We start from the raw sequence: 12885 nt of genomic DNA on the forward strand, positions 1-12885 counted from the left end.
GGTGAATACAAGAAAGCGGTGACCTTTTATCACCAGGAAGGCAAACTGGACTGGGCTACATTAGGATGATTGAGGAGATAATGTGAAATTATGCCCTTTATTATGTTGATGCTGTGTACACTTGGAATTCTGCATCCAGTTTTGGACTCTGCAGTTCAAGAAGGATGACAAAAGCTGGAATCTGTTTATCAGAGGACTAGCAAGACTGTAATGGGCAAAAAGCATGTGACCTTTGAGAAGAGCTGAGGAACCTACGCTCATTTAGTCTGGCAAAGAAGCAGCTAAGTGGTGATCTAATAGTTCCCCAGAGCAGCTTGAATGGGAATTGCACAGATGGCAGAACCAGATTCCTCCTGGTACTGGCAGATGGTACAGTAAGAGGCAACATCCCCAAGATGCAGCTTGGAAGATTCAGTTTGGACTTTAGGAAAAAATTATTCACCAAAAGGGTAGTGCAGCAGTGGAGTGGCTTACCCAGGGGAATTGTCCTTCTTGTAGTCTTCCACTTGGCTATAAAAAGTGGCAGCTGACCTGGTACAGCCTTTGCAACATTTCTATCTCCAACCAACCTTCTGCAAATTAGAAAATTGAAGGGAAACTGGAAGAAAGAAAGACGATGTACCCGAATTAATGTGCTCACCCTGTAGTCTCTCTTCAGACTGATTTGCTGCTATGGTATCTTATGTACAGGTAGTGAAAGTAAAAATAATGACAATGCACTGGAGAGGACTATTTTGTCAATTGCAGCATAAAGTAAATAGTAACAGAATAATCAGAGGCCACTAAGTTTCCTTTATGTATTTTCTGTCAAACTTAAGACTTAAACTAGACAGAAGCATTCCAGTTGTCAAAAGATAAAGCTGAGGTGTACCAGGAAAAATGCATGCTCAGGTTCTCAGGAAAGGAGTGGAAGATGTCCTTGCTAATTTTACCTGGCAAGATAATTCCATCTTGCAGTAAAGGACATAAAGTGATGGAGGTGTTTTTCACAGTGAGAGCCATGGATGTTACGTAAATGTACTTGTAGGTTTTTCTGTGCATACTGGGTACACAGCTCTCTGCAGCTGGCCGGAGAGACAAAGGATTGAGAAAAATCTTCTTGAGCTGGCCTCATTATTGTTGCATATCACAACAGCCATTTGACTGCTTTAATTTTCACCAACAGAAACAGTCACTTGCAGATTATTTTACTGAGCTACGATCACAGACTGCTATGGTTTTGGCCACATTGCTTCCTCCCATATGTCTGTGCTGAGGTAACAGGAGAGGCCAGCATACATTCGTTACTACTGTAAGTTTTTTGTGAACTATTTTTATATGGCTCATGTTGGGAATGGCAGAACAGCTCAAATTACATACATCTCAGTCAATTAAAGTTAAAAAGAAACAGATTTGGTTCAGATTGTTTATCAGGGCATTTAGTGGGCTCTGTTGCTGTTCTTGATTATTTGATAATTTGCAGGTCAATGGTACTGTAACAGAGGTTGTCAGCATTTTGGGGCAGAAATTGGAGGTGCTACAGAGGTGCAGAGGGTAAGCTATGTTACAGGCCCAGATTTGGGATGGAGCTGCCTGGCTGTCCAGAAGAGGGACTTAACAAAAGGCTTTGTTTTCTTTGTGTTTTGCTTCCTCTTTCATGGTCCATGCTGCAGTCAAGCAAGTTCTGAAGACCAGCTCCAGCTTTTACATCGTCTTTTAAGTCTCTCTTAACACCTTCTCAATAACCTTGAAGGAACATTGCTTGTCACATAGCACATGTTGCCACAGGGTACCAATGTGAAAATGAGATATTCCCTGTGTGCGTCCCAACAGGAGAGAAGGATTGCAGTTCTGCTTTTTACTACTATGATTTTTTTTTCCTGACAAAGGCAGAACCTGGATTTCCAATTTATTTCTAGGCACCAAATTAAGTAACTGAGTACTCTGTTTGAGTAGATCTTTAATTACTATAGCCAGGCAATTGTGTCTCTTCTGTGCTTTTAGAAAAACTTCTCCAGGTATTAAATGAAGATAGAGAAGGCCCACACAAAACAATTACAATGGAGAATTTGTTTACAGGCTATCGCTAGAAGAGACATAATGCTTCCCTTTATCATCACTTGTCATAGCAGTGACAGCCTGTAAACCTCCTGCCCATGCATTATTCTTTATTGTCACCACGTGTGCCAACTCTTGCCTTGGCAGGTGCCTGGCATGTGTCAAACATATGATTCATGGGTTAATTTGATCAACACCATGAAGAAAAGAATGATGTATTTTCTTTTCAATTACAAATTAGACATTTACTCCCCATATCTAGTGACAGGGGCTTTGGCTTCTTTATATCCAAAGTGCACCATTTATAGCTCACTGTAGAATTTAAATACTGGCTTCTCTCTCGTGTCTAACTCTGAAAGTGAAATTTATGTAATATTACAGCATATAAATTAAACCATCCTACCTCCTGTTTTATTGTCATGGCAAGCTTACTTGAACTGTTTCCTTTGGTAATAAATAGGCAAAATGCATTGTCACCTAGATATTTAAAGGCCTTTTTATTACAGATTGCTTTCTATTTTACACACTACATTATAATCTCTTTCAGAGAATTCCTTTAGAATTATAGTTTAGCTCTGACATTGATTGATGCATGTTTGCTTGGGCACTTGAGTTTACTTGCTTCTAAATGTGTATTTGTAATATATAGGTTTTGTGTGAGATCCTTCTGGAGATAATATTAGCAACACAGTAATTGGAAACTGTGAGAAAATACAGTTGTGCTCTAGGAAATAAAACATTGTTTCTTTTTCTCTTCTGTGAAGAAATTTATGGAGTTCTGTGGAAAAGGGCAGTTTATTTTGATATTTTGAGGAAAAGACAAGGTTGAAAAAATCAAAATTTCTTAGTAATCACAAAGACCTAGGTCATTTTTTAATCAAAATTATTCCCATGTAGAGAATTCTGAAGTCTTGTCTAGTCTGTTTTAAGCAACACTTGAGCTGTGAGATACCCAGGTGTTGCCTCTGTCAGAGCATCTATGTCTTCATAAGCCCTGGCTCAAACATGGGCTCTTTTATTAAATAGCTAGCCTTGAAAGCCAGCTGCTGACCGCAGGGCCTGCAGAATTGCCATTAGAAATTAGGAAAAAATTTTTTACGATGCGAGTTATAGAACACTGGAACAGGTTGCCCAGAAAGGTGGTGGAGGCCCCATCTCTGGAAACGTTCAAGGCCAGGCTGGATGAGGCTCTGAGCAACCTGACCTAGTCAGGAATGTCCCTGCTCCTTGCAGGGGGGTTGGACTAGATGACCTTTGAAGGTCCCTTCCAACCCTAACCATTCTATGATTCTATGCGGGAGTAGCTTTAGTAAGGAGTTCAACATGAAAGATATATTTTTACTTCTTATATGAATAGTAGAAAATACTATGGTTTTCTTTAAAACTGCTACTGTTCTACTGTCTTTGACTGTTACTTTATGTTTGTTCATGATTTTAGAGATTGGTAAGATTTGAAACAGATAGTGCCACAAGACATTGCAGGGGAACACACAGTATCAGACCACTTTCATATTGATTTGAGTTAAAACATCCTTACTTATCGATCCAAAAGGAACTTTTTTTCCCTACACTTCAAGATATTATAATTCTCACAACCATATTAGAGTTGGTCATAGAACTTAAATACTTCATGATGTTTTGTAGTTATTGAGAATTGTTTCCAAATGTATTCCCAAACTATCTTCTTGGCCAATTCTCAAAACTAAAGGTATGGTAGGTATTGTTACTGGCATCTGTTTGACTGTATCATGACTTATTGTTAGGATATTGCCAACATGCAGCTGTTTTGACAAATCTAGATAACTTATGTATCTCTAGTAATCCGTATACTTTGACTTATATGTAGACCTGATCTTTTTATGTCACTTGTCTAACTAAGCTCTATAAAAATTAACAGCTACTACTTTTGTTTTCTTCCTGATTACTTCCAGATATGTCTAAATGTGGATGCATTTGGAATTCTGTGTGAACAAAATGTGCAAATCTTGTCTGTATACCTGTGCTTTTTTGTGAGTTTTGAGCAACTTTAAGAAAATAATAAAATTATTCAATCATAGGACTAGTTGAATAGATTAAAACAATTTTGGGATATGTGATTCTGGCATGAAAGGATGTGCTGAATGTTTTAATGCAGTTCTTGACAAATCAGATGATATGCTCTCTGAAATGTGTGAAGAGCTATCTGAGAGAGAGTGAGGAAGGTGGTATAGAGAACTCTTGTTTGTTCCACAGAATTTCAAGTATTGTTCTGGCCAAAAAGTATTAAAGTATTTGAAATTTGAGAGACTGCTTTTCCTGAGTTTGCAAGGAACCTGAAGCAGTGAAAGAACAGTACAAAGTACCATTGATTTCATGGAGTTCAAGCTCCAAGACAACTGATGACAATCAAATTATATTATTCAGCTCTTTTGTTATTTAACAATTGATATAAGAACAGAAAAGAATGTGTCATAATATGATAGTTTACATCATCTCTCCCTGAAGTGTTTTCCTGAAGAGATAGATAGGCACTCAGTTTTCAGAATTTGCTTGTTGCAAGATGTGAAAGGAATGGAATTAAGTCCTTTGTATGAGGCTGAATTTCACTGAATTTATTTGGCCTAAGACAAGTGATAACAGTCAGAATGTATGAAAAGAGTGCGTTTGTATCAGTTCATTTAAACATGGTGAGCATATTCAAATTGGCTATTGCAAGGGCCTAACCTTAGCCATTTTGACACCTAACTAGTCAAGGTCCAATTCAGGTGTGCTTTGAATTTCTACGCAGGCAACAGAGAGCCTACCAACACCACAGACAATGTAAGTTGTCCAAGTATGGCTCCTGCTTCTCTCCATCAGAGACTTTACATGCTTCCTTGGTAGCTACCTTCACATACAGAGGGAAACTGCCTAGGACCAGCTCACAGGGAAAAGTAGTAAAGCAATCGTATCTGATACATAGTCAAATGCAGAGCTACATAGTAGGATCCTCTGGTCAGCCAGTCTCATCAGTGAACCCACCTCTGAGGGCAGGCAGTTGAAGATGGACGATTTGCACTACAGCCCGGGTGCGAAGTGCTTGATCACAGAGTTGCAGAGCTGTGTTCAGGCTGGGTAACCTGAATCTTCTTCTTAGTTGTCTGTACAGTGTGCAGCAGTGTGGTCTTGCTCTTGGTGCAGGGTTCATATGCACTACTGAGTGCAAACAAACTTAAGGCTTGTGAGTGGAAGAAATCAAAGGGAAAAGGGCTAGATGAGCTTAGAGAGCCACAGGAAATTTCCAGTGTCTGAGAACTAACGGAAGCGATTGTACCTAGCAGATCAGGTTTGATTTACTTTGGAAATATGTAATATCCTGTCACTTTTAAACTGTTTCATTTTTCATAGCTATAATGTCATACAATTTACAACATAGAAAAAAAATCCAGATTGACAGCGCTATCAGACTTTCTTATATTACCTGCAAGGTCCTTGTGTCTTGGTTTTTAAAGTCTGTTTCCCTTCTTCTATATTCCTGCGCTATGGGAATAGCATCAATGGAGCTTATAAAAACAGGAAAAAATAAAATGAGTCAGAGTGGTACACAGCCCTTGTCCCATGAATATGGCTTATCATGCAAAAATCATCATTCGAAGTCATAGTACATCTCTTGTCATTGCGACTGTTGGGGGATTGTGTTGGTTTTTATTGAGTACTTAAGTAGCAAAATGGGATGAAAAAGGGATACCTCTTTTCCTCTTATTTTGTAGAATCATTTAGGCTGGAAAAGATCTTTGAGATCATTGAGTCCAACTGTACATGAACCGTATTTCAGAATTTAAATTGTCTGTTCTACAATCAACCACAGAGTAGAAGATAAAAACATTTGATGTTTATCTGAATGTCATCCTTTTTTCTTTTTTCTTTTTTCTTTTTTTTTTTTCTTGAACTTGGCCTTTCTCACTTAATCTAATACTTCTCCTGGGTAGTACCATGAATACAAACAACTCTCTTGATTCAGCAGGTCTCCAAAGCATTCAGTTTCTCCATCCCAAAACCCCTAGTCTGTTCTGTAATCCTAGCAAGCTGATGTTGCCAGATTTGAGGCTGCTCCCTCTTCTGTGTCAGCATACAGCAGGATTCCTCAGTGCAGAGAAGCATCTTGTGCAGTACTCTCCCACTAAATACGTGTAACTACACACCAATCTTTCTACTCCTTCCTAATCTGCAGGTAGATTCGGAAAGTCTTGTGTGTCGGTCAGCTAGGAAGGAAAGGAGCAGAGACAAGGAGTGTGTGCAGGAAGCTCTATTTCAGTGGAGCTTGATTTTATTCTAACACAAGATTCTGTACTCTCTGCACTGTGACTTGTTTACTTGTTGCCTTTAATCTGTGTCAGCCTTATACGCTGGAGGGTACTGCTAAATGATAGTTCTTTTGGGTAGTCTGAAGCAAACTTCTTGCAGTCTCTAATGATGCAAGGTCTGGATCAAGGTCTGTACTGACCACACAGGTCCAAAGAATTAGTAGCTAATATAGGAAGCAATCATAACCTGGCAAACCTATTCAGTGAGACTTAGCTTACAACCGCTAGCATCACTAAATGTGGTTTATCACCAGTTTTAATTATTGGAGACTAAGCTTTACTCTCTCTCTTTCCCTGCCAAAAGAAATTATCGGATTTTTCCAAAGTAATGAGCCTGACAAGCTGAGGTGTTATATCAAAGACAAAAGATCAATGTTTCCATCGTAGATGTGTTCAGGAAGAGGCAAAACTGTAGGGTGTTTTTTGTTGTTGGGGGTTTTATTATGATTCTTAGTATGTGTTTCTAGTCAAAAGAAAAAAAACTTCCCAAAGGTGCTGTTTTGTGATACAAACAGAGCAAAGTTATGCAGAGAAGAGAATCTATCAACTGCTCTGTATTTGCAGCTTTATTTTGTTAGGAAGTCAGCTGTCCGTTTGCTTCATGCTGGTATCCAGCTATTAAGATCTTCCTTCATGTAGGTTTCCCTTCCCATTACAAAAACAATCTAATCACGCTAGTTTAACGCTCACCTTTTTAAAATTGCTTTCCACACATAGTTGTTCATAATTAGTTGATAGAGGAAACCCACTTGGGAAAGGATACTGTTTATAAAATGGCATGCCAGAATGTTTATCTGGCCTTGGGCTGCAGGAACCAGAGACTGGATGAATATCCTGCAGTTGTTTTGGCCGTGATGATATCGTGGATGGCAGGTTGCCAGTGGCAACTGCAGTAAAAGGTCCAGAGTGTCACTGTCTTCCTCTGTGTGATTAAACAGAGAACATTTGCACTTTCCGAACCGTCTCAGAGAGGATTTGTGGCAGATTTTGGAGGACTTGAAGTGACAAGAGGTGGAAGGAGATAAGCTGCCTGCAGGTTGTGTGCCAACCTGTCCTTCTGTTGGCTCCTCCAGGCCTGGCACCACTGACTCTTTTTTTGCCCTTCTTTCTAGAACATTTAAAAGAGAAGCTGGAGGAATACATGGTCCGTTTTGCCAAAGTGAGGATTGTACGTACCAAGAAACGAGAAGGGCTCATTCGGACCAGACTGCTAGGAGCCTCGCTGGCTAGAGGAGAAGTCTTGACATTTCTGGATTCCCATTGCGAAGTCAACGTGAATTGGCTGCCTCCCTTGCTTAGTAAGTGTATGAGCATTCATCAGCCATTTAAATTAGAGCATACAGCATAGCTTAAGCAACCAAAGCCATGTCCCACAGTAAGCAGGGTGTACACTGTATAGAAGTGTTTGGAGCTGTGCTGCAGTGTCTGAAGAGTCGGTATGACAGGAAAACAGAAAAATGTGAGCAGCTCCATTTTATGTTTCTTGTGACTAAAGAGGTGGTAAAATTTTGAAGTATTATTTTGGTTTATTAGAGTTACTTTTTTTTTTTACTATTACTACTACTAAATACCCTACTAAATCTAGTATTATGCTATGCCCTTACTATGCACCTGAAAACTTTTATTATGTGGGTGTTTTACTCCTTCCTAGTCTTCCACATTCCATTAAAACAGCTTTTGCTGTAAATGTATCCAAGACCTCAGAGTTTAATCCAATGACAACTGCATTCACAATAGGAAGCTCAGAAAGAATTATTTGCTATTGACTGCTTTGCTGGATTCCAGCTGCAGCCGGCAAAGCTCCATTAGTCAAAGGAATGGAAAGAATCAATTGTTGTAGTCTAGGATTTCACTTCAGGAAACAACGTCCCCTTCTCTACACACTTGACTACATGCAAAGTGTACGTGCTTTGCAAAGTGAGTGGTTTTTTTGCTAGCAAAAACAAAGAACATTTCTGAGTTTACTGTTAAATAAATTTGTATTAATTAGAAGAGTATGTCATAAGTACATGACAGCATAGAGTTTCAGCAATTAATGGTTATTGTTTCTTGAATTCTGTTGCTAGGACTGTTTTGGCCACACAACAAGCTTATAAAGCATTTGCAGCCAAGAAGAGATTCTGTTCTGCTAATGAACTATCTCTTGAGATAAAAAAAAAATTACTAGCAACCAGTTTTTCTTCAGATCAGTAACAAGATAATGGACAAAATTCCAAATTTACATCCTTTCTAGCTTCCATATCAAATTATACATACGATCTATCCCCTTGTTACCGCTTTGCCCTTAGTCACAAGATCAGCATTTTTAAAAATAACCTCCATGTCTTCATGTAAAGCCTGACTGGCATAAAGGAGCAGGAGATACAAGTTTCAACAAGCCTTCCACAAGGAGCCCCATCAAGTAGCCATTAAACACTCCCAAGTATTCTACAGCCACCTGTGCTCTACTTTCTGAATTTTGCCCCTCTGCGCATAATATGTTGCCACTAATGACAAAATCTGAAGAAGATTCTCACTCTTGTTCTCTGAAGTCTCTTGCTAAGTTACTGTAGATGGGACATAACCTTTCTATTTTACTAACTTAGACGTGGGAAAATTGCCAGATGTAACACCAGTTCCTTTTCTTGTTTTCTTGTCTGAAATGAAGGTACACCTAGCTGAGTTTCACCCTATAAAAACTGAAAAAAAAAATAAATAGAATTGTCACAAAGGGTTCATGATTGCAGTTATGTTGCGGTTGGGTATTGAACTGATGATCGCAACTCTCAGCCTCAAGTCAGAAAATGGGAAAGATGAGAGAAACTTCATCAGGGACCAAGTCCCAGTTTCCCCAGTTCTCAAGTGGAATGAGATCTTGCTTGTTCCACATGTAGTAGACATACCCTTAGCTAAGCAGCCAGAGAATCTAGAAGTTAATCTTGAGGAACACTGGACCCCAGGACCAATAGGCTTTGTTTTGAAAGAAAAAGTAGAACGTTACATGAGGAAGGACAAATAGAGAATGAACACACAGCTAGTATATTTAAGGATGCCGTGTGCCCTGTTTTCCAAAATGGCTGAGAGAACTTTCTTATAAGTATTAGGTAGCAAATATTTACTATAGTGAAATCAGGTAACACCTGGCTACTATTAATAGTAAAGTTAATGTATTTTTGCAAGTATTCATATAGAGATCTATCTTGTGATTCCCTCAGTGCTGCACGTGACTCAATGTCATTCAGGGAAACCAACACAGAAGCTATATTGTGTATTTATTGCTTTGAAGCTGCCCTGTTTTAGCTCTGATTGTATCTGCCACGTGTAGTGAAAAGTCCTCAACAAAAGCCCAGTTCAGCCCTGCTCTGCAGTGAAGACTGCCAGTCTTCGCTGAGAGAGGAAATCATTTCCACTGTCCCAAACCATTTTTTTTTTTTTGTAATGAGATCTTGCAAGTTAGAGGATGGGGACTGGGAAAAGAGTGATTACTTAAAGATGGTTCTCAAAGTTAGTTAGACATCTAATGTATTTTCAGAATTGCCTGTCACTTTTTAGACCAAAGGAACACTGAGTTTTTTCAGTACCTGTTAAGTATCTAAATTGCTTTGTGGAGTTGAGCCATGGGGTTGTTTTCAATTAAAGTGTTTTGTTTTGTTTTCTTAAAAAACAAGTGCAAAATGGCTTTCTTTTCTTTTCTTTAAACTTTATTTAGTTTACTTCTTTAGCTTAAATGAATATCTAAACTGAGATAAACCACTCAGATCTCGGAGAGTTTTGCCTGATGTTCACTGAGCTGGCAGCTGCAGTCATGTAAAAATGTTGGCAAACACAGCTGTTTGTTGTCACTCCTCAGTAGTATGAAGTCAGCAGAAGGGAAGATGTGGCTTGGGCTCCAGCTGCTGTAGTTGAGAGTCTAGTGTAGTGTGAAGTTGCAGATATTGCAGGTTTAAGGTAAGAAACTGAGCAGCAAACCAGCTTGAAAGATGTGGGCACATCTTTCCTTCTGTTGATGTTGCTCCAGGAGCAGTAAGAGAGGGGAGATGGACAACCCAACAGTAGTGCCATAGGCTATCACAGCTAGGTTTGTCAAAACAGGTCTTTTTCCTGACCAAGACTTAAAGTTTCATCATGATTAGATCATGCTTAGCAAGTTGTCAAGACACCTGCTATAGCTGTCCATCTCCACAACACTTACATGATGCATTACTTGCCGGTGGGGAAGACCGAGAACACAAGTACTTATAACAACTCGGATAACAAGACATAACTTAGTGAGCCACTCAAATGTTGTCGTCATCTGTAATCACATAAGTAAGTAAGAAAATAATAGTTTTGTGCAATGTGGCATTGTTTCTTTAACCAGGCTAATTTGAAACAAGCACTTGAAATTAAACGGTTGCACTTTCTTATAAAGATAAAACCTACATTTTTTGAGAGAGCGGCTTATCCAATATTGAAAACTTCTTTTCATTGCCACATAGGCACACTCTGCTTGATACTAAAAGTGCTGAATTCATATATATATGTATATATTGCTTAAAATTGCTAGGGAGAACGCTCTGAGCAATATTTCCTCTTGTTCCCAGGCTTTCCCTCAAATCTGCAAGATTTTTACATATATGATGATGCTTATCTATCTGTTCTTCAGCATAAATGCATTTGAATAACGCATGGAAATTTTCAGAGCAGTAGGAATTTGTGTGAGGCAATGGAAAAGAACCTATAAAGCATTTCAGCTGTGGCTTTCAGTGTCTTGCATTAGGAGCAGGTGGGATAAAGATTAGTGGCTGGCAAAAGTAGCAGCATGTTCACATCTATAAAGCTATGGTCCTAGCTATCATGTGAAATGTACGCTAGCCCCGCAACCCTTTTTTCTGTTTCCTAAATTTGTTTTGGGACTTCGTTTAAGTCTAAGAAGTATCTATGCAGAATTTGATCTTTTAGGCATACTGAAAGAAACATTGAGGCTGCAGGTTTGATTACTCTGCCTTTTGGCGTGCACAACTACAAACACCCCAGTTTCTTCAGAAGTCAAGATCTTCTTGTGTTTCCTTGTCATCTCTAAAACATTTTAGGAGCTGAGAAGTATGTTCTGCAGATACACACAAGAACAGGTAGTTAAGCATCATCTTGCTCGCAAAATTCTTGCAGAGTTGTAGAAATGAAGACTGGGGTTGAGTTTGAGCATTGCTCAAATAATTTTCTCCCTGGCTATCTCTGTACATGACTTGGAGATTTCCAGTTCTTCAGTCTGTTTAAAGGCAGCCGCTTTTAAAGATCAAGAGAAGGATGCTAATGTATTATGAGTGTACCTTTGACCTGCTCCAGCCAAATCAATCCTATTTAGTTTATCTCCTCCCATCAATTTAGAAAGGGGAGATCAGAGACAGATTATTATAAACCCTATAACTATTAGAAGGACCATCACAGGAAAGAGATTATGTAAAAATGACTTTACATAATGATTACAGATAACACTACACAGTATACCAGTGGATGTAATTGTATTTTGTAATAGCAACAGTAATGCAGCCATTATGTCTGAGATTAGTTTCCTAGAATTTTGTGAGAGCCTTTGCTTTAAATTTATTTCACTATTAAAGGATAAGGATGTAAAAACCTGCTGAACTTCCAGGCGCAGTAATTTCTCTCTAGCAGCCAGTGTTGTTCCCCCATTTGGACAGTCTGTAAACAACAGCTGAGAATAAATTTGAAAACTACAGATGTTCTGCTAACGTAATCTTTTTTTCTTAATTTCAATCCTGCAGAACCAAGGAAGCAGAATATGTATTATTAATCATTACACTAGTATTACCTGCCTTCCTACGAAGTGTTCATTCCACACTCAGCCCTCTGATTTTTTTTCTTAGGCTATTATTGGGCACTGGTAAAATCTAATCCTTAAGAACAAAAAGCAAGTTTTCCACATAGGCCCTACAGTGTGTTACATTTTGTAAAGAATCTAGGCTACCATTTGGAGAAAAAGTTCTGTTATACCTGGAATTTTGAGATTTTGGTTTTTTCAAGCATTTTTAGATAGTTTTTATACTGTCCTTTCATGCCAACGCAACTACAAATTTTCCCTCTACTTCTTCATTTCAAACCATTATTCTTCTGCTTAATTCTTGCAGCTGGAATATCTTCTTTACTTTTCTTTCTTTTCTGAAGAGCTCTATGGGATTAAGCAAAAGGATTCACCAAAGCGGATTCAGGCCCACCCTGCTTTTATACTGAGAGATGGAAATTTTATTTAGCCTTACAGTTCTATTATTTTTTAAAAAAAAAGTTAAAAAAATCTCCTTTCTTTAGAAAACAGGTGAGTAAGAATAGCACTGTGGGGCCTTCTTTATGTCTCGGTACAAAAAAAAAAAATGGATGCAAGCCCTGTTTTGTTCCTTGTGTTGGAGTTTGCCTTTAATTTGTAGCATTTGATCTCAAAGCTGATGCACACTAGAGCCCCAGGAACAGCAGCTGAATGGTTGCAAGGGCTGAGATTCACATTTGGGAACACAAACTCTCTCTCACAGGACTTTGCCATACACACTCCCCA

General features: G+C 38.8%; 2 protein-coding genes across 2 annotated transcripts in view; one reads left to right on the forward strand and one right to left on the reverse strand.

Annotated features, from left to right (window-relative positions):
• Positions 1–12885, reverse strand: part of SCRG1 (stimulator of chondrogenesis 1) — a 780146-nt gene that overhangs the window by 537505 nt on the left and 229756 nt on the right. The gene's annotated exons all lie outside the window — the stretch shown is intronic.
• Positions 1–12885, forward strand: part of GALNTL6 (polypeptide N-acetylgalactosaminyltransferase like 6) — a 487857-nt gene that overhangs the window by 393518 nt on the left and 81454 nt on the right. The window contains exon 5 of the mRNA XM_086746397.1: positions 7472–7657. Coding sequence (XP_086602523.1) covers positions 7472–7657 — 186 coding nt within the window. The remainder of the gene's footprint in view (positions 1–7471; positions 7658–12885) is intronic.

Source organism: Chlamydotis macqueenii, chromosome 4 (genome assembly GCF_036417535.1).
Source record: "Chlamydotis macqueenii isolate bChlMac1 chromosome 4, bChlMac1.mat, whole genome shotgun sequence".
Lineage (NCBI taxonomy): Eukaryota > Metazoa > Chordata > Aves > Otidiformes > Otididae > Chlamydotis > Chlamydotis macqueenii.